Below are 26,325 nucleotides of genomic sequence, written 5' to 3'. Positions count from 1 at the left end.
TGAGAATCCTCTATAAACCAAATTTTTCAGAACTGATTTCCCACAAAGGCAAGATAAAAATGCATTACCCAAAATAGTTGAGCTTGTCCTTCAGTTTGCCTCAATATTGCATCACACTGTGGTCTGTTTTCTGCAGGTACTCACCACTCTGCTGTCACTTCCATGACTTTTCATTTCATCAGTTATCTTTGAGGTTCGCCCTAACACTGCACACGATTAAATTGGAACATGTATAACATCCAGTTTTAATAAATACTGCAAAGCATTTTATTATTTGTTAGACCAACAAAGCATGAATGACAGAGTATGCATAAAGTCAGTTTCTGTTAGGTCTTTTATATCCCAGGGAACCCCAGTAGTTCAAAAGTTTTTTTAAAAAAATGTATCAATTGCCCTTTAATACTTGAGTCCTGAAATAAAAAATCAGGAAAATCACAAGAAATTAAATAGCATGAAGTTGCTCGATAGAGGTGCTGGAGTTGTGCCCAAATAATGGATACATATTTTTTGTCTTGTGATTTATCAGAATGAATTGTTGAATGTTATCTGTTTTAGTCATCTGGGACACTTGATAAATAATTGACACTCAGGCAGAAACAACTTCCCCCTTAAAAATCCCCATATTAACTCACATATTCCCTCCCTAACAGTGTTGTGGGTATACTTACACCTTAGGGATTACAGTGGTTCAAGAAGGCAGCTTATCACCATCTTCTTAAGGGCAACTAGGGATGGCAATAATGGTGGCTTAGCTGGCAATGCCCACATCCTGTTAACAAATAAATTAAAATAAACATTAAATTAAGAATCCATAAACTGGAAAGGAAAGACATTCTAAATTTTTGTTTACAGGAAGAATTCTATGGAATCTGGGAATTTTAATTGTTAGAATATAAAGCATGCATGAATCTAAGACCAAAGGATCTGATAACAACTTGTTGAACAGATTTCTTGGATGGTTGAGAAAACCTGCAGTTGCAACTAAAATACAAGAAACTGATGAAATAAAAACTACACAAATAGATTGAGAGATACAGCATAGAAACAAACAGTTCAGAGCTCTAGTGGTCGATCATGCATTTACATGTAATTTACAGTAAATAAATTTAATCTCAATTTCATCCTCACGCCTCTCCTTAGTTTACCACTTACTTACATGTTCCAAGCTGTTTACAGTGAACAGACAATCTGCCAGTCTTTGGGACGTGGGAGAAAACTAATGCACCTGAACAAAACCCACGCAGAAAACGGGTAAATGTGCAAACAATATTCTGGTCAGGATTGAAACTGGCTCTCTGCCATTCTGAAGCAGTGGTTCTTCTAGCTGTATGACTGTGGCACTTCTGTCTAGAACTAACTCAAAGGGGTAAATATTTCAGCCTGAGACTTTATGCATCATTGCTGAGTACCAAAAAGATTCCAAATGCAGGACTTCAACCAGACTGTGTTGTGAAGAAGTGATCAAAGTGAGTGTACAATTAATTAGCCATTCTGAACATTGTGGTTCAGTAATATGGAGAAACAATATAGCAAATGCTGGAATCTGTAGCAGCAAGGTTCATTTCCCTCTCTGCCTTCCCTCTCCTACCGTGCCCCCTTCTCCCATGCCCAAAGCCTGCTCTGTCCACCCATTTCTTCTTCCTATCGATACCCATTTATCACCCATCAGCCCCGTCTCTAAACTCCCAGTTCTTCTTCCACCACCTCGCTTACCAGCCCCTTTCTTAACCCTCCCTCTTGCCTCTTCATATTGCCTACCTTCCTGTTACAGTTTTGATGCAGGATCTCAACACATTATTTTGCTTCCATGGATACAGTTTGATTCCATGAGTTCCTCTAGCAATTTATAGGGAGAAGCGCTGTCAATGTTTCGGGCCAAGACCCTTCGTCCTGAAGGGTCTCGGCCCGAAACGTCGACAGCGCTTATCCCCATAGATGCTGCCTGGCCTGCTGTGTTCCACCAGCATTTTGTGTGTGTTGTTGTTTGAATTTCCAGCATCTGCAGATTTCCTCGTGTTTCCTCCAGCAATTTGTTCATTTTGGTCCAGTGCTTGTTACAGATTATCTGATAGCTTTGTTCAGCTGTTTTGTTGTATAAAGTAGTTTTTAATCTCCCAATGAGTTGGATAACACTCATGTAATTTCAAAATGATGACTATAAGTGAATTATATGCTTTAATTGGTCCACAACCCATATGAGAAACAAATCAGTATGTTAATAGTTTAATAGAAGTGTGACCAAAGGGTAAACAGAATTTTTTTAAAAAAGGACAAATAGACAAATACTGTTAGAAACTTAGAAATTTACAGCACATTACAGGCCCTTCGGCCCACAATGTTGTGCCGACCATGTAATGTACTAGGATTTCCTAGGATTTCCCTACCTCATAGCTCTCCATTTTTCTAAGCTCCATGTACTTACCTAAGAGTCTCTTAAAAGACCCCATGTATGCACCTCAACCACCTTCACTGGCAGTGCTTTGCACGCATCCACGACTGTGTGGAAAAACTTACCTCTGATATCCCACCGTACCTACTTCCAAGCACCTTAAAACTATGCACCCTCTTGTTAATCAGTTCAGCCCTGGGGAAAAAGCCTCTGGCTATCCACACGATCTATGCCTCTCATCATCTTATATGCCTCTATCAGATCACCTCTCATTCTCTGTTGCTCCAAGGAGAAAAGGCCAAGTTCACTCAACTGATTCTAGTAAGGCAATTTCTCCAATCCAGGCCACATCCTTGTAAAGCTCCCCTGCACTCTCTCTATAGTATCCATATCCTTTCTGTAATGAGGTGACCAAAACTGAATACAGTACTCCAAGTGGAGTTTAACTAAGGTCTTGTATATCTGTAACATTACCTCATGCCTCTTGAACTCAGTGTCATGGGTGATGAGGGCCAACACACCATGTGCCTTCTTAGCAACACTGTCAACCTGTGCAGCAGTTTGAGTGTCCTGTGGACACAAGCCCCAAGATCTCACTGATCCTCCACGCTGCCAAGAGACTTACCATTAATATTATATTCTGTCTTCAGGTTTGACCTACTGAAATTAACTACTTATCTGGGTTGAACTCCATCTGCCACTTCTCAGCCCAGTTCTGCATCCTTTCAATGTTGCACTATAATTTCTGACAACCCTCCAGACTATCCACAATACCCCTAACTTTTGTGTCATCAGCAGACTTACTAACCCTCCCTTCTACTTCCTCATCCAGGATCCCAGAACGGATTCCTGCACAACACCACTGGTCAATGTCTTCCATGCGGAATACAAACCATCCACAACTACTCTTTGCCTTCTGTGTTCAAGCCAATTCTGGATTCACAAAGCAAGGTTTCCTTGGATCTCATGACTCATTACTTTCTGAAGGGGCCTTGCATGGGGAACCTTATCAAATGCCTTACTGAAATCCATATACACTACATCCACTGTTCTATCTTCATCAATGTGTTTTGTTACATCCTCAAGAATTCAATCAGGTTTGTAAGGAATGACATGGACCATGACAAAGACTATTGTTAATCAGATTACGTCTCTCCAAAAGCTCATAAATCCTGCCTCTCAGGATCTTTAACAACCTGCCCAGCACTGAAGTAAAACCCTGTCTCTTGCAAAAATGCTATCCCCTTCTCACAATTCCTCTGTGTCCGCCGCATCTGCTCTCAGGATGAGGCTTTTCATTCCAGGACGAAGGAGATGTTTTCCTTTTTTAAACAAAGGAGCTTCCCTTCTTCCACCATCAGCTCTGCTCTCAAACGCATCTCTCCCATTTCCCGCACATCTGCTCTCACCCCATCTGCCCGCCACCCCACTTGCGATAGGGTTCCCCTTGTCCTCACCTACGACCCCACTAGCCTCCAGGTCCAACGTATAATTCTCCATAACTTCCGCCACCTCCAACGGGATCCCACTACCAAGCACATCTTTTCCTCCCCCCCCCCCCCCACTGCTGCTTTCCCTTGTCCACTCCCCCCCCCCCCCCCCCAATCCCTTCCCACCGATCTCCCTCCTGGCACTTATCCTTGTAAATGGAACAAGTGCTACACCTGCTCTTACACTTCCTCCCTCACCACCATTCAGGGCCCCAGACAGTCCTTCCAGGTGAGGCGACACTTCACCTGTGAGTTGGCTGGTGTGGTTTACTGCATCCGGTGCTCCCGGTGTGGCCTTTTACATATTGGTGAGACCGGACGCAGACTGGGAGACCGTTTCGCTGAACGCCTATGCTCGGTCCGCCAGAGAAAGCAGGATCTCCCAGTGGCCACACATTTTAATTCCACGTCCCATTCCCATTCTGATATATCTATCCATGGCCTCCTCTACTGTCAAAATGAATCCAAACTCAGGTTGGAGGAACAACACCTTATATACCAGCTGGGTAGCCCTCAACCTGATGGCATGAACATTGACTTCTCTAACTTCCATTAATGCCCGTCCTCCCTTTCTTAACCCAGCCCTGACATATTTAGCTGTTTGCTTGTTATCTCCTTCTGGTGCTTCCCCCCTCCCCCTTTCTTTCTCCAGAGGCCTCCCGTCCCATGATCCTTTCCCTTCTCCAGCTCTGTATCACTTTCACCAATCACCTTTCCAGCTCTTAGCTTCATCCCACCCCCTCTGGTCTAATTTCATTTTGCATTTCCCCCTCCCCCACTACTTTCAAATCTCTTACTATCTTTCCTTTCGGTTAGCCCTGATGAAGGATTTCAGCCCAAAACGTCGACAGTGCTTCTCCTTATAGGTGCTGTCTGGCCTGCTGCGTTCCACCAGCATTTTGTGTGTGTTGTCTGAAGTAAAACTCACTGGTCTATGATTTCCTGGGTTATCTCTACTCCCTTTCTTGAACAAGGGAACAATGTTTAGAATTTCCAATCCTCTGGTAGTTCTCCTGTCCCTATTGACGATGGAAAGATCATCGCCAGAGGTTCAGCAGTCCCCTCCCTTGCTTCCCAATGTAGTCAGGGGTGGGGGGGAGAGAGAGCTATATAGATGTCTATATATGTGTATGTGTGTGTGTGTGTATGTGTATGTATTTATTTATTTATTTATTTTGTCTGCTCCTGGCGACTTATCTAACTTAATACCTTTCAAAAGCTTCAGCACATCCTCTTTGTTAATATCTATACACTTAAGCAGTTCAGTTTGCTGTGTCATCCACACAGTTGCCGAGGTCCTTTTCACTGGTGAATACTGAAGCAAAGTATTCATTAAGTACCTCTGCTACCTCCTCCGGCGCCATGCTCATGTTTCCATTCTTGCTCCTGATTGGTCTTTTTCTCACATGGCTCATTCTCTTGCTCTTCACATACTTGTAGAATGCCTTTGGAGTTTCCTTAAACCTACACGCCAAGGCCTTCTCATGGCCCCATTTAGCTCTCTTAACTTCATTCTTGAGCTCCTTCCTGGCATCCTTGTAATTTTCTAGAGCTCTAACAGTACCTAGTTTCTTGAATTTTTCATATGCTGTTCTTCTTAACTAAATTTTCTACATCTTTTGTACATCATGGATCTTTTATCCTACCATCCTTTCCATGCCTCAATGGAACATATCTAGGCAGAATGCCAAGGAATATACCCTGAACAGTGCAGTTCCTGAGAACATCTGCTCCTAATTTATGTTCCCAATTTCCTGACTAATAGCATCATACTTCTCCCTACCCCACTTGTATGTTTTCCCAAACACCTGACTAGGTTAATTCCCCAATACCAGATCAAGTACAGCTTCTCCTCTAGTTGGTTTATCTACATACTGCGTCAGGAGACCTTCCTGAACGCACCTAACAAGCTCCATGTCATCTAAACTCCTTGCTGTAAGGAGATGCAAGTCAATATTAGGAAAACTAAAATCACCCATGACAACAAACCTATTTTACTGGGAGGAAATTGGGAACAGATTATTAGATGTTTAAATAAAAACAATTGATTGCACTTTACAATAGAACAATGTCAATCACATTGTGAAGTCTTAAAATACTGAAACTTCTGTTGTGAGGTTCATTGAAATTCCTTTTAGCTGAGGTCGTGGTATGTAGAGAAGCAACTATATATTTTTAAAATTATAGGTTATTTAAACACAGTGTGTTTTCTTTGGAATGTGAAGTTAGACTGAAGGAATTTGGTGGGGCAAGAGCTGAGGAGCAATTTTGAATTTTAAAAGTATTTAGCTTCAGCAGGAACCTTGAACACAAGATATATGGTTATTGAAAATGGAGTGACAGGTGGACAGTGTGGTGAAGACGTCTTGTGGTATAGTGGCCTTCAAGAAAATAATTTTCTGTCTAATGGTGAGCCTGAGATTAGCTAGCTGGTGATAATGTCTTTTTCCTATCATAAAGCGTTTTGCTCAAAATTGTAACAATAATATAAATTAAACTAATACTGTTTCTTGAAACTACGTTAGAGATCAGACATAACTGGTAATGCTTTTTTATTATGCTAACTGCCTTTATCCCATCCTTTATTTTCAGGGCTTCCCTTGCTCCTGTATTTTGCCATTGTCCTGATAAATCAGGCATCCTGGAATATTTAGTTAGCAATCTTGCTTGCTTTGTAACTCAAAAGGGTGTCAGAATCAGAGTTAGATTTAATATCACTGGCATATGTCATGAAATGTGTATCAACATTTTATAAGAAAGTAGTAGATAGCACAAGTATATGCAATAAAAACATAAAAATACAGAAAACATTCAGCAGGCCAAGCAGCATCAGTGGAGAAGCAGAATTTAATTCAGGTCAAAGATGAGTATCCATTGCATGGAGTCATACAGCAGTACAACAGGCCTTTCGGTCCAACTCATCCATGCTGACCAAGATTTCCATTTCGAACCACTTGCTGGTGTTTGGCCCGAATCCCCCACACCCTTTACTACCTACATGCCTGCCCAAGTATCTTGTAAATACAGATAGTCCCCAAGTTACGAACGTCCGACTTACAGACAACTCGTACTTATGAACTGAGGAAGGAGAACACCGTCCACCATTTTATGTCAGATCGCGACGCCGTCTGCCATTTTAAGTTGGATCTCAACGCTGTCCGCCATTTTAAGTGGTTGCCATTGGCACTGTGTTGAGTGTTTAACTTTGTATTTGGCTTAAACTTTTCTTAGTAAGTTTCACCCTGATTACCCCCCCCCCCCACCCCCATTTTGGTCGGCTGGTGGCACAGTGAGATCAGCGCTGGGGTTCCTAAGTTTGATCCAGTGGCAGACCGCTCCCGTGCCGGGTTGATATCGAGCTTGCAACTTGACCTTGTAAGAAAAAAACAAAACACTGCCACCTCCAGTTTAAATTCCCACACGGAATATTGTGGAGGATCAAATACCCAAACCTAGCACAGCCTCCACTTGTCCCATTTAACCTGTCTCAGTGCGGTGGTCCTTAGGACCCAGCGGAGCTCAGGACCTGCCGCCCGCAGTGTTCCTGTTCCATTGACGGGAAGCAATCGCGATTGAAAATAAAGTGGAAATAATAAAGTGTTTGGAAAGAGGTGAAACGCCATCGGTCATTAGAAAAGCGTTAGGCTACGGTCGGTCAATGATCGGAACAATTTTAAAGGATAATGGATAAAGTGAGAATAATGGACATGTGAAAGGCCCTGCCCCGACGAAAGCTACAATTATTACTAAGCAACACAGTGGTTTAATTATTGGAATGCATACATTTCTTAAGTGTTTTATATGCATAGAAAGGTAAAACATATACTATATACTAAGACAAACGTTTGACGAACTGACATTAAATAATACCGATGTACCCATTCTGACCTGCGTACAAATCTGACGTAAGGACGGACTCAGGAACGTAACTAGTGCATAACCGGGGGACTGCCTGTATCTTGAAAATATAACTTTCTCAACTCCTAGATCAATATCTGACAACAGTAAAATGACCAAATATCTCACCTTTTCTTCAAAGAGGCATCAAACAATGTTGTTCAACTAGACATGAAGAAAGATACAAAAGTACCAATTAGACGGCATAACATTGAGTTGCCAATGTCTCCTTGCTCTACACCCTCTCGAATATTCTTGGAGGAGAGTCAACACAGGTAATTTTTACGAATGTTTTGGATTTGAGTGCCTCCACTGCAATGCATGTGCCGTGCTGCTTTTGATAGATAGATAGATAGATACTTTATTCATCCCCAAGGGGAAATTCAACATTTTTCCAGTGTCCCATACACTTATTGTAGCAAAACTAATTATATACAGTATTTAACTCAGTATAAATATGATATGCATCTAAAATCACCCTCCCAAAAAGCATTAATAAATAGCTTTTAAAAAGTAAAAAGTTTGGTTAAACATTTAAAAAGCATCACAAACAGTAATATAATTAGCAAATGATACATTCTATCATGGAATTTCTTTGTTGTCTGTTTGCACTTTTATTCTGTTGTAACGGTCCAGGAATTATGCATGTCAAAGGTGTATTGTTCAAACACATGACAATTTTTAGATTTGCACTTTCTCAATTTGTGTAATTTAAAATTTCTCCAAAAACTGTCATGTCTCCACTTACTACCTCAAACATCTATAAGCAAAATAAGATGAGAATATTTGGGAAATGCTCGGCAGGTCGGCCTCATCAGGAAGGAGAAACTGAGTTTGTGTTTTACCTTGAAGATTTGGGAAAGTTGAAAGGAAGTTCTAGGCAACAGAGAGTGTGTTGAGGATAGATAGGATGAAAGGATATGCTGAAAGAATTTCAAGCAGAGATGTCGACAGTTCCTTTGTTCTTAAGATGCTGTTCAACCTCCAGTAGGTTGTTTGTTGCTCAAGGTTGGATGTAGTTTGGCAACTTATGTTGGATTCCATGGGTCTTTTCCTTTTGAAACAGTCTCCCATATGGGACGTGCAAAAGACCTTTCTAAAGTCCGTGTGTATTGCAATCACTGTCTTGTGCTCGTCAATACACTTTGTTACCATTTCAAAGAATTCAATCATTAGACATAAGAGCAGATTTAAGCCATTTGGCAACCCTCTCAGTCAGATGAGTCAGACAGGTTCTACCCTTGACAAAGCCATGTTTTCAAACTTGAATGCTCCTGAAAGGTCATTGACCTGAAAAATTGATTACTGATTCTCCCTTTGCAAAGCAGTGATTTCCATACCATCTTCTTTTCATTTCCACCTGAGCCTAAGTCATGACTATCAGTCCTCTTCAGTACCTCATCTAAGAGATATATATGTGCAAAATTGAATAGTGAGTTTTGGGAGGTAATCTTTTAGGGCATCGTCAGGTGCTGTTCTTACCAAATGCCAACATATATAGACTTCTCAATGAAAAGCAGGCCTGTGTGACTCTGAATTTTTGTGTATGTGAAAGAGGGATGAAACTATAGAGTATCCAGTGTTACGAATTCCTGTAACTGGATCACTTACCAGCAAAGATAGAGAGGCCCGTTGAAGTCTGATGGTACTATTTTTTTAAGTATTTATTGATAAAGGGGCACAAAAATAAGATTAATGCAAACATACAGATAATATATGTTGTCAATACTAAATCTAAAGTGCAGGTATGATCATAACTCATAAAACGCAACTCTATCGTTGTCTAGGGGATAATGTATTGTCTGATGGAAATATAAAAGTCATTAGTTCGTTCAGGCTGCAGCGTTTTGGGTTTAAGAGAGGGAGGCGTTTAAACTTGCCCAAGTCTTTTATGATGCCAATCCATTGAGTCAGGGGAGCGGGTTTCCCCGTTGTTAGCTAAAAAGCCGTTTTCCGTGGTTTCAGCCACCAATTCCAGCCACGGAATTGAACGCACGTGGCTTGGTTTCCGATGACTGTCTGCTGTTACGTGGTTGCTTAATGTTTCTTCTGGTGCGTCTGAGGGGTTGTTCCTACAGCCCCTCTTTTATTCTGACTCAGAGGGTTGTAGATGTCAATCAGGTTGGGGGTGATGCAATCTCTCCCTCAACCAGTCCACTTTGCCCGAGGGCATTCACGTAGCAGAGCATCTCAATCCACAAATCTGACTTCAAGAGACAATGGCCATGTCCCGTAGCTTTACATCGCCGGAGAAACGAGCCAGCCTGCACGTCTCTTTTCCCAACCCAACAAGTGATCTTGCGATTCTCACAAAGGGGGCTACAGATGTAACACCAGTATTTACTCGTGTCTGAAAGTAAATAGCAACTTTAACGTTCACCTATCTCCATCCCCCTCAGCTCATGTAGGACAAAGTTGAATTTGATGCACAAGTTAAATCCGCATCATAACACTGCAAATCCCCTAGCTGTAATTTGCTGCTGCAATAAAAGTGTTTGCTTTACTTCCAGAGAACTTAACTATAATTCTATCCATATAATGTGCTGTGTGATATATGTTGTATGAATGCACCATAGTCTGGTTGTATCTTTATACAATCAAATAATGATAAGCTTAAACTTGAATTACTCTGAACAATTAATCGAGCTACTTTAACTGTCAGCTAATCATAATTTTTTTTGTTTTAACAGTATGCAGAAAGAAGAATGGAGCAGCAGAAAGCATTTTACAAATACAACAAACTTCAGATATGGAGAGGTAGGTGCCAACCTAAAATTTAAATGTGATTAAAGAGAATGCATTGGGTTGTTTATCTGAATTGAAGCGCTGAAGTGATGCCTGGAATTAAATAGCATGTGAATTCTTTTTATTCTTCCCCCCAAAATGTATTAAGTATTTCTTCAAAAATAATAAGATCAGCGTTCAACAGCAAACCAAATAACATTAAAATGTTGCCCAAAAACATATAGTGAGATCAATGTCATTGACTTTCCCATTTCTGCTTTTAGATGCTGCTGGGTTGGGACATCAGTAAGCTGCTAAGTATCACTTTAAAAACATTCTTACAAATGGTAGATCAGGATGAGGAAAAATAAACTTTAATAAACATTTAAATTGTACAGAGATAATTAAGATAACTGAAATATAAAACACTGTAAAGGATTTTTATATAAGAGAATTCTAGTATTTATTTACTGCCAAATTATATTTAGACCTTAAGCATTTCTTTTATGCCAGCCAATCCTAAATAGCTTCCTTGTTTGAAAAAAGCTGTTGACCCATTTTAAAGACTGTACATTTTTGTTTTTACTTTTGTGTCTTTAGCATTAATATACTTTTTAATTTTCTAATATTTAATATTTCTGGGTATAGTAACTGGGATATTTCTCAAAACCATTACCTAAGTCCGTTGACTAAATTTTCTGATAATGTTACTGATACAGAAGGTGAAATAGGGTGGATCAGTTTAGTGAGGGTGTTGTAAAGAACCCTCCCGCCCCACTAGTCAGTGGGAACTTGAGGAACAGATATGTAGAGAAGCTGATGGCAGCTATAAGAATAAATTTTTAATAATTAACTGTATTTTAATTTTGGGGTATTAACTGGGCCAGCCAGAATGTGAAGGGCGTTGACAGAGTGGAGTTCATGAAATGCTTTCAGGAAAGTTTCCTGAGTGAGGGTTCTACAGAGGGTTCTACTCAGGAATATACAATATTGGATCTTCTCTTAGGAAATGGTACAGGGCAAGTAACTGAATTAGCATTCATGGAGCATTTTGTATTAATTCTGATAGCGCATATTAGATTTAGAAAGTTGGGAGCAAATGAATCCCTTGATGATTAGAAAAAGTAAGAATATACATGAAGGAAATGGGCAGGGTTAAGAGGGTGTGAGGTGAATCGGACAGGTAAGATTTAGGAAAGTACCAAGAAGTTCTACAGCTACATTTAGGGAATAGAGAGAGAGAGAAATATTTGTATTGTTAAGGCTACATTTGGAGCATTGGGCACAGTTTAGGTTGCCATGTTATAGGAAAGACTTTGTTAAACAGGAAAATACAGAAAAGATTTACGAGAATGTTGCTTGGACTAGAGAGCCTGAGTTATAGAGAGAGGTTGGTCAAACTAGGTTTTTATTTCTTGGAATGTAGAAGAATGAGAAGGGACCTTTGAAATGATGAAAATTACAAAAGGCATAGAAAAGGTGAATGGTACAGTCTTTTCCCCAGGTTGGGAGACCTAAACTAGGGGTTGGGGTGAGGATTTATAAGTGAGCTGAGGGGCAACTGTTTAATGCCCAGGGTACTGAGTATATGTGGAATAGGGCACCAAGATAGTGTAACAGTTAGTGCGACACTTTTACAGCTTGGAGCATCAGAGTTTGGTGTTCAATTCTGGCATCCTCAGTAAGGGGTCTTTGTACATTCTCCATGTGGAATATGTGGGTTTTCTCCAAGTCCTCTAGTTTCCTTCCACAGTACAAAGATATTCCGGGTAGGTTAATTGGTCATTGTAAGTTCTCTCGTGATTCGGTTTGGGTTAAATCAGGACCGTCGTAGTTGTGGACATTGCTACTTGAATGGCCAGAAAGGCTTATTCTATGCAGCATCTCTAAATGAATAAAAATAAATAAAATATGTGGTAAGAGGTGTCACAGGGAGTGGTTGAAACAGGTACAGTAGTATAATTTGGAAACACTTGGACGGGTAAGTGTAGGGCTTAGAGATATATGGGCCAAGCACAGGAAATTGGAATAAACCAGCTGTGTAGCTATGGCCAGTATGGACTGGTTGTGCTGAAGTGCTCAGTTACTCTATACAAGAAAAAGAATGTGGGCTGCTTTATGTTATTCGACTATTTAGTGATGGAGGTAAGTTAATTCTGCTTTCAATTAATGAAGTAATTGTCAGTACTTATAAAACAAGTGATGGCCTTGTGGAGTTACCTTCCTTGCTCAAAGAGACATGGAAGTAATTTGTGTTGTCAGCTACCATTTGAGACCAGGTAAAGATGAAACTGAATAATGTATTCATTTAGCTAACTTTGTTTTTTTTTACTGTATAATCCTGCTAATGAACTGAGTAATAATTGAACTTATTAATTGAATAATTGAATAATTAGTCAAGAGGTAATGTTAGAGCTATATAGGACCCTGGTCAGACCCCACTTGGGAGTACTGGTCATCTCACTACAGGAAGGATGTGGAAACTATAGAAAGGGTGCAGGGGAGATTTACAAGGATATTGCCTAGATTGGGGAGCATGCCTCATGAGAATAGGTTGAGTGAACTTGGCCTTGGAGCAACAGAGGATGAGGGGTGACCTGATAGAGGTGTATATGATGATGTGAGGCATTGATCGTGTGGATAGTCAGAGGCGTTTTCCCAGGACTGAAATGGCTACTAGCATGAGAGGGCACAGTTTTAGGGTGCTTGGAAGTAAGTACAGAGGGGATGTCAAGAGTAAGTTTTTTTACAAGATGTGCAGTGGGTGTGTGGAATGGGCTGCTGGCAACTGTGGTGGAGGCGGATACAATAGGGCCTTTTAGGAGATTCCTGGATAGGTACATGGAGCTTAGAAAAATAGAGAGCTATGGGTAACCCTATGTCATTTCTAAAGTAAGTACATGTTCGCCACAGCATTGTGGACCAAAGGGCCTGTATTGTGCTGTAGGTTTTCTATGTTCTAACTTTACTTGCATTTTCTTTTCCATTTGTTCTTATGATGTGGTGTGACAAGATGCATAGTATTACTAATGCTTCATTCCCCTGCAATGCTGATAGCAGATGACCTTGAGCTTGTAGTAGTAAAGCAATTGGTAGTGTAATTTTGTGGGGTGGGGGTTATTAACATCACCACTAGGAGACAGGAATCAAGTATAGAAGAAATTGGGCAAGAATTACAAAGCTCAATCTGGGTAGGAAGTTCAGAAACTTTTAAAATATGTACCCATTTCTGGTGGTGTTCATTGTCTTCTTTCCTCTGTAATTATTTAGGCCCCAAATATTAAAATAATCTGTTATTAGTCCTCGGTGTTGCGGGAAAGATTGTACTGGAAATTGGAAATATTCTGACAACAAAAAAATATTTTTTATTGTATTTTTTGCTTAAAATTTGTAGAGTCATTTCATTGGAGATGGCAGGTCCTCGAGTACTGAAGTCACTGAACATGATCTTCTTGCTGATGATGAAAATTTGTTGACAGATCATAGACGTTTACCCAAACATTCAAATACCAGGTCTGTATGAATGTGGTATAAAAGGAGAAATCTACATTAAACTGTCTAAAAGTCATTTTGAGTTTATCCTTAGCTAGCAGAATTTCAAAGGAAATGGTCAAACAAGGCTTTTCAATTGGAGGATTTGTTTTTCTTTAAGTTGGTAATGTGGGATCAAGTTTTTTTTTTACCCCCCCCCCCCCCGGGTTCTGTGGGATCTAGTTTTTTTTTTGACCCCCCCCCCCCCGGGTTCTTTTAGGAGTCCAAGAATGAGTGAAAACTTGTTGCATCATGATAGCTTATCTTAAAGTTTAAACAAGGGAACAGATACAGAGGATATGAAACTAAGTAAAGGAACCTAAGACTCAAGACAAAAACAAGATGGCAATTTTATCAAGGACTGACACTTTTATACTGACTTAGGGCAAATTCTTGAGATAAGCAAAGGGCCAATTTAAAAGTGTTACAGCATGTGTGTTGTGCTAACATTTGGTCAATGAAACTTGAAAAGTTGATAAAACATTATGTGACTGCTATACTGCTTTGCTCATATATTGTGAAAATATACGTTAAAATACAAATATGTTCGTGAAACTACAATTTCAATTTTTCATTAATTCAACTAATGCTGCCTTAAAAGCATTATAAAAACAATTCCAACAATCTTCGTTTGTTTTTAACTCAGTCATTTAAAATCATTACTTCTGAAAATTCAGAGACAGAAAATTTAAAATACCTACATTACAGAGTAATCAGTTTGCTTCTGTTGTATAACATCAAAGAATATATATTCAAAGCATTTATAGCATTACATCATTGGATTGGATACATCAGGAATACTTTTACAAGTTTGGATTATTCTGATGTTGATTGCCTTTAAGCAAACACAAAAAATATAGATTATGACAATGCATATTAATATGAATATTATGATTTTTAATATTGAGTAACCAGAGTTTCCAAGACTGAAGTGAATACAATTATTGAAATCCCATCCATCAGTTTGATGTAGTTTAGCCACTTCTTTACAAATGCGGTCAGCCAAATTAGTTATGTCATTGGAGTAATCAAGAATATAGACACAACGTTCCTCACCTATTACTGTACTGTTACGCAACCTTTATGGCAAATACATGATAAGATAGGATAGCCTTGTCATGAATTGAGATGATTATGTCTGGGAGTATAATATAGATAAGGTCAGATATGTCGTTTCTCAAATCATGTTGATCATATCCACATGAATGACAGTTTAAGACGATATTGTGTGGGGGGTTATGACCATCGTGTACTCACATTCCTTGTCAGAGTGATGAACCACAGGTGAAGTATCTACATCACTATTGCTGGAATGTTTAAGGGGAATATACTTGCTCTGGATCTGCAGGAATGCTCAACATTGCTGAAGTATGTGACATTTACTGACATACCAAACAACGTGAATCATCAACAGCATCTTGATGTTCATGTGATACCCTTAAGTATATATTATGAATCATTTCAACCTGCACATCACGAATAGGGGAAATAGGTAACCTGTACTAACAACAAACATCAAAACAAAATCCATAATATCCAGTCATTATATTCATGCTTGAAATCTTCTCACAGCATTTCTTTTAATCTGGTGTCATTTTAGCTCACCTGCAGTGTGTATACACTTGGTATACACTTGGTGTGTATCCACTTGCTTTTGCCTTCTACCATGACTACCAAATTGATAATTAACAGTACTTGGTAAGGACCTATCCACTGAGCTTCCAGAGGTTTCTTATGTGATTTCTTGAGCAAGGCCCACTCGCCTGGAATCAAAGTGTGTCCTCCTTCTGACAGATTACTACAAGCAGCAAAAACCTACTGAGAAGCAGTCTGAACAACTTGGCTTAATTTTACACAATAATTAAACTATCTGCCACCCCCGTGGGTTTCTCTGGGTGCTCCGGTTTCCTCCCACAGTCCAAAGGCATACCAGTTGGTAGGTTAAGTGGTCATCGTAATTTGTCCTGTAAGTAGGCCCAAATTAAATTGGGATTGCTGTGCAGTACAGCAAAGAGATGACCCCCTCCTGTTAGACTGTTTGAGGTAACTTATTTTTTATTCCTTTCTTACTTCCTTCCAATATTTGTATATCTATGTACTACAATAGCCTGTTTTCCAAACGTTTGCTTTATGACACCTCACTGTTACGAAAGACCTACATTAGTACCCTGTTTTCGCTAACCAAAGAGTGTTTTCACTTTGTTGCTCTATCAATAACTCTAGGAGACTGGGAGTGAGTAAATAACGATAGGCTTTTATTAACAGCGAAAACGGAGCACGACCATGTTGGATGACTGTGGGAGGAGCAGTGCCCCAATCACTTTTATACAGGGGTCTGTGGGAGGAGCCACAGGAGTAGTCAGCAGAGGAGCATGTTTAGACAGGTATACATGGTTTACCACACACTTCTACGGAAAAAAGGCAGCATGCGCCTCGAGCAGCCAAGCTCCTCCCCCGGAACTGCATTCTAGCTGCCATTGCTTAAACACGTGCCTGTGAACCTCTGTGCTTTATCTCGATTTATTTTGTGCATCCGTTAGCAAGGTGAGTTCTAAGGTATCAGAAAATCCTAAAATAGCTCTTAAGGGTGTTATACTTAGCATAAAACTAGACACGGTTAAGCGTTTCGATCGTGGTGAATGAAGTAAGGACATTGTCTGTGCGTTGAACTTGTCTGCATCCACCATTCACACTATTTACACGCAGAGAGAAAGAATCTTGAAAGCTGCTGATGTTACTGTTGATTCTGCTTGTAGTAAAGTGGTCTCTTTTAGTCCGCATCCAATAATGGATAAAATGGAAAGTCTACTGCTGGAGTGGATTGATGGGTGTACAAGGTGTGGTGTTCCATTAAGTTATCTTGTACAAGGAGAAATCAGACAGTCTTTTTAAAAAGCTGAAACAGAAAGCACTGGACGATGGTGATGAAAGTGTTGTGAAAGTGGAACATAAAAGTAGTCATGGGTGGTTTGATGGTTTGATCGGTCTCTGAGATGAGGGCAGCTTCATAGCTCAAAGTTTACTGGAAAGAGTGCTTCGGCTGATACTGAAACTGCTGAAAAGTTCCCAGCAGAACTGAAGAAAATAATTACAGAAGGTGGTTATTCATATAAGCAAGCATTTAACTGTGACAAAACTGCAATTTATTGGAAAAAATTGCTGAGCAAGACATTTATTTTAATAGAAGAAAAGCAGGCTAAGGGACACAAGGCATTGAAGGACAGGTTTACCCTAATGCCTATTATTAACGGCACTGGTGACGCTGTCCTTAAGCCTCTACTAGTGTACCATTCAGAAAATCCAAGGGCACTTAAAGAAAACACTTCCCGTTGTGTTCCATTCACATCCAAGTAGTTGGAATACACAAGTGCTTTTTTCTGAGTACATGAGTGGACACGTTAGTCCTTTTGTTGAAAAATACTGTAGAGAAAATAACCTCAATAATAGGTGTCTTGTGATTGTCAATAATTGTGCTGCTCATCTACCTGGCATTACCGAGCATGGCGGTAACATTCGTGTTCTTACTGCTGAATACGACATCGTTGCTGCAGCTGTGTGACCAAGGCCTAATAGCCACAATTAAGCCTTTCTATACGCAAAGTGTGATGTGTTTTTTTGTAAGTACCATTGACAGAGGACAACTCTAAAGCATCTTTGCGAAAGATCTGGAAAGAGTACAGCATAAACCTGGCAATAGCCAACATTGGAGATGCTCTCGATAGGCTAACAGTCTCAATGAGAAATGGCATTTAGAGGAAACTGTGTCCCGAAGCAGTGAGCGATTTTAAAGGGTTCGAATCATCAACAATAAGAATGGCAAAAGTGAGTTTGGCTAAGGAGGTTGAGTTTGTGGAAGTTGACAAAGATGATGTTGAAGAGGTTTTGGTAACCCATGACCAAGAACTGACAGATGAAGAGCTGATGTAATTGCAAGAGGAAAGGATAACAATCAAAACTGAATGCAGTAGTGAATGGCCCAAAACCAAAGTCATCTAGGAACTGAACGTGAAGCAATTGCGTGAGACTTTCGCTGTGATTGACAACGCTGCAATGATTGCAGAAAAGTATGACTTTAATTTTGAAAGAGTACATAGGTTTAGGGCATATTTGCAGGATGGTTGAGTGGTTACAAAGAACCATGATAGAAAAATGCGTGCGGCTCAGCAGTCAAGCATACTGTTGTTTTTCAAGCCTTCCACATTATCCACAGCAGACGACGAACTTCGACCTTCAACATCGAGACAGGCAGACATAGAAGAAGGTGACCTGCCTGCCCTGATGGAAACAGATGATGATGAGATAACATTCCAGTCTCCTGTACCTCTCACCACCCCAACCTCTGACTCAGCCTAACACACTACCATCAATGTGCTCGCTGTCTTCTCAATTCTGGTAAGTGAAACTACACTGTACATACATTATTTCTACTTTATATAGGCTGTGTATTTTTATGTGTTATTTGGCATGATTTGTTAATTGGTATGATTTGGCAGCTTCATAGCTTAAAGGTTACTGGAGAGAATGCATCTGCCGAGAGTGCTTGAGTGAGATTTTCGCTATGCTAGATAGTGCTGCAGTGATTGCAGAAAAGTATTTCTACTTTATGTAGGCTGTGTATTTATCATATCATTCTTGCTTTTACTATACGTTACTGTTATTTTAGGTTTCATGTGTTATTTGGCATGATTTGGTAGGTTATTTTTTGGGTCTGCGAACACTCACAAATTTTTCTCATATAAATGGTTCAGGTTTCCCCTGCAATCCGAAGGTAGAGCGTTGCTATGAAGCTGTTTGTAAACCAAAATGTCGTAAAGCGAAGAAGCATTACCATTAATTTAAATGGGAAAAATTTTTGAGCGTTCCCAGACCCAAAAAAATAACCTACCAAATCATACCAAATAACACATAAAATCTAAACTAACACTAACATATAGTAAAAGCAGGAATGATATGATAAATATACACCCTATATAAAGTAGAAATAATATATGTATGGTGTAGTTTCACTTATCAAAATTGGGGAAACAGCAAGCCAAAATCGATTTGGAGAAAAAAAAAATCGGCACGTACGTACATGTGCACGTACATGCATACGTACTCACGTGCGGACACACGTACACGCATACGTACGCATGTACACGCATGCGCAAACAACTGCCCGCACAGGGTTTCACGGTCATTGTAGTCTTTCTCGGGGTAAACACATGTATAAAGCGGGCGTCTTTTATTCGTAAAAGTAAAAATCCTCTTTCGTTAGCGAAAACAGGTACTAATGTAGGTCTTTCGTAACAGCGAGTTGTCGTAAACTGAAGGTTTACAATTACAGGGGGACACCTGTAATTGCTTCTTACCTTTACGACATTCTGGCTTACAAACCATTTCATAGGAATGCTCTACCTTCGGATAGCGGGGGAAACCTGTAATTGTATTGCTACTGTGACACTGTAATTTCCTCTGGGATCAATAAAGTACCTATCTATCTATCTTTCATTTTGAAGTGACCTTTATATTTCAATACTGCAACTTCTGATAGTAGTTGTATGAGTTCCGTAAGTCTCATACTAGTTAGCCATTCTTGATTAGAGTTTTCATGGCTGTAAGAAATCCTATTTATCTCCATAGACTTCCAAAATCATGAACGACTCTGAAAGCATCTCAAGAGTAAGTGTCTGTGTTAGCTGAATCTCCTTATGTACTTTATAGGCTTCAATCAAAGCCTTCAGTTCTACCTGTTGTGTAGAGGTACCAAGAGCCATGCTTTCTGAGGCCATGACCTCATTTTCTATGACAACAGCTCAACTAGCCATTCAAGTTCCTCCCTAAATAGTTTAGGAGCATTCAGTGTACAGAATCAGATCTGGTTTCAATAAAGGCACTTCATTATGGTAATTTGCATCTTGCTGGTACATTATTGTTCTTGAGTATTCATGATCATAATTTTCCATGTGCACTGGCAATAGTGTAGCTGGATTCACTGGCTCCATTGAATGATGATATTAGGTGCCTCAAGAACAGTGGACCACTTGTACCACTGAGCAGCTGACACTTGAGAAGCCATGCTCATAGTCAGTCAAGTATGCACTGAATTTGGATATTAAACATTTAATGTCTGATCCAGTATAATATTGGAAACAGCCATGACTGCCATGTAGTTTCCTGCACTGCTTATAGATATGAACCCTATCTGAATGGTACATTATCCAATTTGACAGAATAATAACCAACTGGAAGCTGTTGCTCTCCATGTTCTTCAGTTAAAACTGCATCATGTTGCCATGCTTCTCTTACCATAGTCAGATTGTGACCAATCACGGAGTACTACCTTTAGAGAGCTACCTTTCTAATTATATTTACACTCAAGATTAAAAAGGTGGAACTTCGTGGCAAATTCTTGGAGTTGACCATGACCAATTGCTGAATAGGATTCATTAGAAAGGGTGGATAAAAGTAATGCAGGTGCAAATAGAGCAGCTATTTTTGGAGTGGCCGTTATTGTGAATGAGCCAGTGTTGGAATGGTTTTCGCTCATCAGGCTTGGGCGAGTTAAGTATCTGGTAAATTTCTCTTTTTGTTCTTAATTCTTCATTCCTTGTCTGTTTGGGCATAGTCGTGTAATGAAAATGGCTCCAGGGCAGTGTCTTGTACTGTGTGTGGGATGTGGGAATTCTGGGAGACCGCCAGCTTCCTGGATAATCACATCTGCACGAGATGTCTTTGGCTCATACGGGAGAATGAGAAGGTGATAGATAGGAGCTTCAGGGAGGTAGTTACTCCTAGGTTGCAGGACATGGGTAACTGGGTGACTGTAAAGAGAAGGAAGGGAAGTACACAGCCAGCGCAGAGTCCCCTGTAATCATTCCCTTCAATAATAAGTATACCACTTTAGATACTGTTGAGGGGGACGCCCTACTGGGGGGAGCCACAATAACAGTGTCTTTGGCATTGAGTCTGGTTCTGTGGCTCAGAAGGGAAAAGAGGTGCAATTTGTATCCCAAGGGTGAAAAGCTTGTCACATGAAGCACATTTCTGATGGCTCTGGGCTAATGCTCAGTGGAATTCAGAAGAATGAGGGGGATCTCATTGAAACCTATCAAATGTTGAAAAGCCTTGATAGAATAGATTTGGAGATGATGTTCCATATGGTGGTGGAATCTAAGACCAGAGGACACATTTCTTTAGCTAGAGAATGCTGAATCTGTGGAATTTGTTGCCATAAGTGTCTGTGGAAGCCAAGTTATAGGGTATGTTTAATGCAGAGATTGATAGATCCTTGATTAGTCAGGGCATGAAGGGAGGTGGGGAAATGGCAGGAGAGGGGAACTGGATCAGCCACAATAAAATGGCAGAGCAGACTCAATGCACCTAATAGTCCAAATCTGCTCCTATATCTTATGGTTTTATGCAGGGTAAATAGTCTTTCAATGTCAGGGGTTCATAATTTTGGTACAGTAATTAATATAGGTCCACAGTCCCTTATTCGAAATCCTTGGGGCCAGTTGCATTTCAGAATTCAGAATTTTTCAGATTTCAGACCCCTCCTTATTGATTCTGCGACCCCCTCATGGATGCCAAGAAGCATGTATGCTCAAGTCCCTTATTTAACCTGTCTTAGTGCAGCTGGACTTCTGGATCTGGCAGAGCTCCGGACCTGCGCACATCTTCCCGTATACTTTAAAATCATCTCTAGATGACATAATACATAATACAATATAGATGCTATGTAAATAGTTGTTATACTGTATTTTTAGGGAATACTGACAAGAAAAAAATTACTTCCAACAAAAATATCCAATAAAACATAAAAATATACAGCTTCAAACGAACTGAATCAAACACATGGTAAATGACTTATTGGAATAAATGTATAACGTCACTGTCACTATAAAACTTCAGTAACTTGTCTTTCTGTTTCTTTAAATCATATACAGTGGTAGTTCTGACACCATATTCTTCAGTAAGATGTCGCACAGACACACCATGATCAAGCTTCTGCAATAACTCCACTTTCTGCGTCATTGATAATGATAGATGTCTTCCTTCTCTTTTTCTCATTGTTACCCATAGGGGTATCTGCAGCTCTTTTTCATGTTTTCACAGTGAAATTGAACACAAAGTCAACAGTGAACACAAAATATCAGTGAACAGCAAATGAACATATAACCAGTACGAGCTCTGAGCCACAACTGATGTCTAGCAGCCTCTGCTCGTGCTGCCACATCACACCTGAGTGGCGTCAGCTGTTGGTGAAAAAAACTTCGGTTTTCGGAGCTTTTTGGATTTCAGAATTTCAGATAAGGAATTGTGGACCTGTATCTCCTTTAAAGTTTGAAAAGCTTCCATCTGTTCTTCATTAAAAGTCGCATTGTCTTTGGAGTGCTTGCTACCTTTCAGCAGACCAATGAGGGGTTGAGCTATTTCATCATTTGAATCAACCCATGCTTTGCTGTAGTTACATAAAGCCAGAAATGATCAAAGTTGTTGACTGTTATTGATGGTTTTGATGATAAACTGGTCTTTCAACAACCTTCGGTAATGTCTCGTTTGCTTTGGAAAAAATTCTGTCCCAATTAAATCACTTCCTGTTGCAATTGTACTTTGTCCATATTTGCTATGTGTCTCCTGAAGGCTTGATATTTAAGCAGAATAAATGACATTTTCAACTAGTAAATTAACATTGCTGTGAATTCTGGTTCCATTTGTTCTGTTGGTTACCAGGTGTAAACATTTGGTTCATCTGTACTAATCTTATTTGGACTTCAGTATCTCGCTCACTTGTTCAACAGTTTTCCACCAGATCACTATAGGAAATAGCAGTTTTACTTCAATGTACTTTTTTAGTCTCACCAGTTTGGCAACATCTGAAGGCTGACTTGAGGGGTTCATATGTGGATTCTTATATGTATTACCTTCAGCTATTCCTCGAATCCTTGAATAGCTGATCCAACTGCTCTACAACAGTCTTCATATACGGAAACATCCCCTGAAGCCTTTTGTTTGTAATCAACCACTTTCCTCCAATGAATCTGCGTTGGGGATTGTTTTTCCAACCATTTCTTAATTGCATCCCAACCACCTGGTAAATTGTGTTTATCCTCTTCTATACCATCCTCAACTCAAGCTGTCAACGGTCTTATTGCTGCAAAGACAGCATGGTAGCTAATGTTTGGATGCCATCATATGGGTATAATTTGTATTTGTTCTTAATCCATTGAAGTTCAGTCCAAGTCTTTAAGCTTCCTTTTTTTTTGGATGCGAAATTTCTTTGGAGCATTTTTCAACTTTTTTTCTCATTCTAGTGGTTGATGGAAAACCTCCTGTCTCCTTTCGTAATTTCCATTTTCATTCTGGCATGATTTCATTCCCTTTGTTTTTATTGGGGCTAGTTGTGACATGACTGTCAGATCAATTACCATCATCATTAATTACTGTCATCATCACTTAAGCCACCAAAATTCTCTGTTAAGTCAGTGTTACATCCAGTTTGCAATTCTTTGCAGTTCCTAAGATGTCGCTGTTTCAGGGGGCGATTCAGTGTTGGTTGTATTCCATCAAAAGTGATGTCACTATTAACTCCACCTATTGAGTTGACAGAATCACCCACAAAAAAAGTCTTCGTTATACATCACAACTTTGTTTCAGATTACCTTGAACTGAATAGTTACATTCATTAAGGACATCATGCTGTTTTCTCACTTGCTGAGTTATTGGAGGTTCAATCACTAGCTTTTTTACTGTTTCTATCATACTGCTTTTTCAGCACATTACACATTTAAAGTTCAAGGTACGTTTATTGTCAAAGTATGTATACATTATTCAACCTTGAGATAAGTCCTCCTTACAGGCAGCCACGAAAGAAAGAAACTGAAAAGAATCCATTTTTAAAAAAAGACTGTCAAAGAGCCAATGTACAGAGAGAAAAAAATGATCCTGCAAGCAATAAAAGCAAACAAATACCAATCAAAACTGAAGTCCACGAAAGAAAGTCCATCCACAGGCATGAAGCCACAGACTGTCAAATCAGCGCAGAGCTGAGTAAACATTGCAGAGTAGCAAGCTGAACCAGCTCATCCCTCACCTTAGGCCCTAGCACCCTGACCTTTTCATTCTGGCCCACCGCATAAATCATGTTCCAAACATCAGGTCCTGTCACTTCAATAGGCTCTAGGACCAGGACCTCGCTGTCTTGATTCGGCCTGTACCTGTCCTTTCCAGTTCAGGCTGGTGCTTAAATTGATCGAATCTCAGGTTTTTCCGCTGCCTCGCCGTGGTTCTGTCACATCAAATTGCCTCTAAGTCCAAAGGAAAGTTGCAGGCTATTGGTTTGTGGTGATCTTTTGGCAGAAAAAGTGTGATTAACAAAGTATTTAATTGTTTTCTTTGTTTCATTGCCCACCAGTCACTGAGCTTTTTTTTAAAATGAGCTTTACAGTGACATCTTAAACTGGAAGCCACACATTTCTTTCTTTTTCCCCTGAATTGATTAGTTGAATTATTTACTTGCTCAGTGCTCGGTTCACATACTTTATTTTCTAACTCAGCACAATCATGTTTAGATTAATTTGTTTGACCTTGTAGCTTGACACGCTTGCTTTTTCTTAGTTTTGATAATTCTGCTAGTGTCCAGAGGAAGAGATTGCTTATAGAATCAGCAGTTGTTTTGAAATATTTTCCACTGCCCGAGTCCTATGCATAACTATGATCTAAGTGTAACTATAATCTACATATTCCCCTCTCCAGAGTATCATAAAACTAGCAAAGACAAATGATCTTGTAGCAATAAAAAAACTTAATGAAACTAAAATTAGCGATATAAATGGAATTAAGTTAAGTGAGCTTGTTTAAGTTATATAAAAACTTCCAATTAGAGTGATCTTAGTGGTCAACAAAACAAATCACCCCCAGCTCACTCCCTGGCTCTAACTAAACTGACCAAAGACAAAGCATGAATATGTAACTATCTTATTTGATTCAACCATGCCCCAACCCACATGACAAATTATCCATGATAAATGCACAGCACAAAATACAATACAGATAGAATAAAGATACGTGGCTCCTACATCCCAGCCACTAGTTATTACACAATACTAATTACAACTGCATACTACAAAAATAGGAGACATAAAATCTTCAAGGACAGACATCTTGACATTTTACACAATTGTCCTCTTTCTTCTTTCTTCCAGTCAAGTCGTGTAATAGTCATCTAGGCCAGACGTTACCAGCACTTATCCCAGTACAGAGTGATCTTTACCAAGTAAGTCATGTCAAGTCTTGAAGCCTCTAGATCTGTAGAAGACATAACTTTGTTTTGGCCTGTCCAGACAGCTGGTCTTGGTCTTGACGTGTACTCGCTGCACAAATCTTATGTCTGGAAAGACTTGGTTGACTATTCCCTAGATCCATGAATTCTGAAATGCTGTGTCATAAACTATCGGAAATAATGTCTCCTGGGAAGAAATTGTGATTTATACCTCATCGTTTCTGACATTCCTGTAATTGTGATGTTCAGTTGCTTCCTTTTCCAACTAGGTAAAATGGCCAGGTTCTTAAAACTAAGAATCCAAGCCACTGACTTCTTCAAATGGGTCCAAGACAAGAAGTGGTTGACTATATATGTAATGACGTCCACCTTGTCTTCAACCTGCATGGCTTTCATTGCAACACTTCTCATGACATCTGGATCATCCAGCAGTAGTTCTGCACACTATCAGGATTCACAAGCCATTGACCTCCACTGCTGCCTGTGCCAAAGAATTTCACAGATTCACTACTCTCTGGCTAAAGAAATTCCTCCTCATCTCCATTCTAAAAGGACACCTATTCTGAGGTTATGTTCTCGGGTCTTAGACTCTCCTACCATTGGAAACATTCTCCCCATATCCCCTATATCATTCAATAGGCCACCTCTCATTCTTCTGAAGACACTTACTGACACTGTATTCCATCTGCCAGCTCTTTGCCCATTCTAACCTGTACAAGTCCTTTTGTAACCTCTCCACTTCCTCAAAACTACCTGCCCCTCCACCTATTTTCATATCATCTGCAAACTTTGCAACAAAACCATCAATTCCATCATCCAAACCATTGATATATAATGTGAAAAGAATCTGTCCCCATACAGACCCCTGTAGAACACCACTTGTCACCAGTAGCCAAGCAGAAAAGCTTCCCTTTGTTCTCACTTTTTGGCTCCTGCCAGTCAGCCAGTGCTTTATCCATGCTAAAATCTTTCCTGTAATACTAGGGGTTTGTAGCTTGTTAAAAAGCCTCATGCCAAAGGCCTTCTGAAAA

The 26,325-nt window shown here is 39.8% G+C and overlaps 2 protein-coding genes across 9 annotated transcripts in view; one reads left to right on the top strand and one right to left on the bottom strand.

Annotated features, from left to right (window-relative positions):
- The window catches only part of LOC132403829 (uncharacterized protein C12orf40-like), an 80,468-nt gene that overhangs the window by 20,417 nt on the left and 33,726 nt on the right, over nt 1–26,325 (top strand). For all 6 annotated transcript variants that reach the window (XM_059987548.1, XM_059987549.1, XM_059987552.1 and 3 more), the window contains 3 exons: nt 7,919–8,051; nt 10,467–10,533; nt 13,895–14,013. In XM_059987548.1, coding sequence (XP_059843531.1) covers nt 7,919–8,051; nt 10,467–10,533; nt 13,895–14,013 — 319 coding nt within the window. The remainder of the gene's footprint in view (nt 1–7,918; nt 8,052–10,466; nt 10,534–13,894; nt 14,014–26,325) is intronic.
- LOC132403828 (proton myo-inositol cotransporter-like) overlaps nt 711–26,325 on the bottom strand; it is a 207,505-nt gene continuing 181,890 nt past the window's right edge. For 2 of the 3 annotated variants that reach the window (XM_059987547.1, XM_059987542.1), the window contains one exon: nt 711–769. In XM_059987547.1, the coding sequence (XP_059843530.1) occupies nt 726–769 (44 nt within the window). In that variant the 3' untranslated portion in view covers nt 711–725. Of the gene's footprint in view, nt 770–7,897; nt 7,942–26,325 lie in introns of those variants that run through there. The other variant, XM_059987543.1, reaches the window with a different exon arrangement.

Source organism: Hypanus sabinus, chromosome 13, assembly GCF_030144855.1.
Source record: "Hypanus sabinus isolate sHypSab1 chromosome 13, sHypSab1.hap1, whole genome shotgun sequence".
Classification (NCBI taxonomy): domain Eukaryota; kingdom Metazoa; phylum Chordata; class Chondrichthyes; order Myliobatiformes; family Dasyatidae; genus Hypanus; species Hypanus sabinus.
This window is presented reverse-complemented; position numbering and strand designations above follow the sequence as displayed.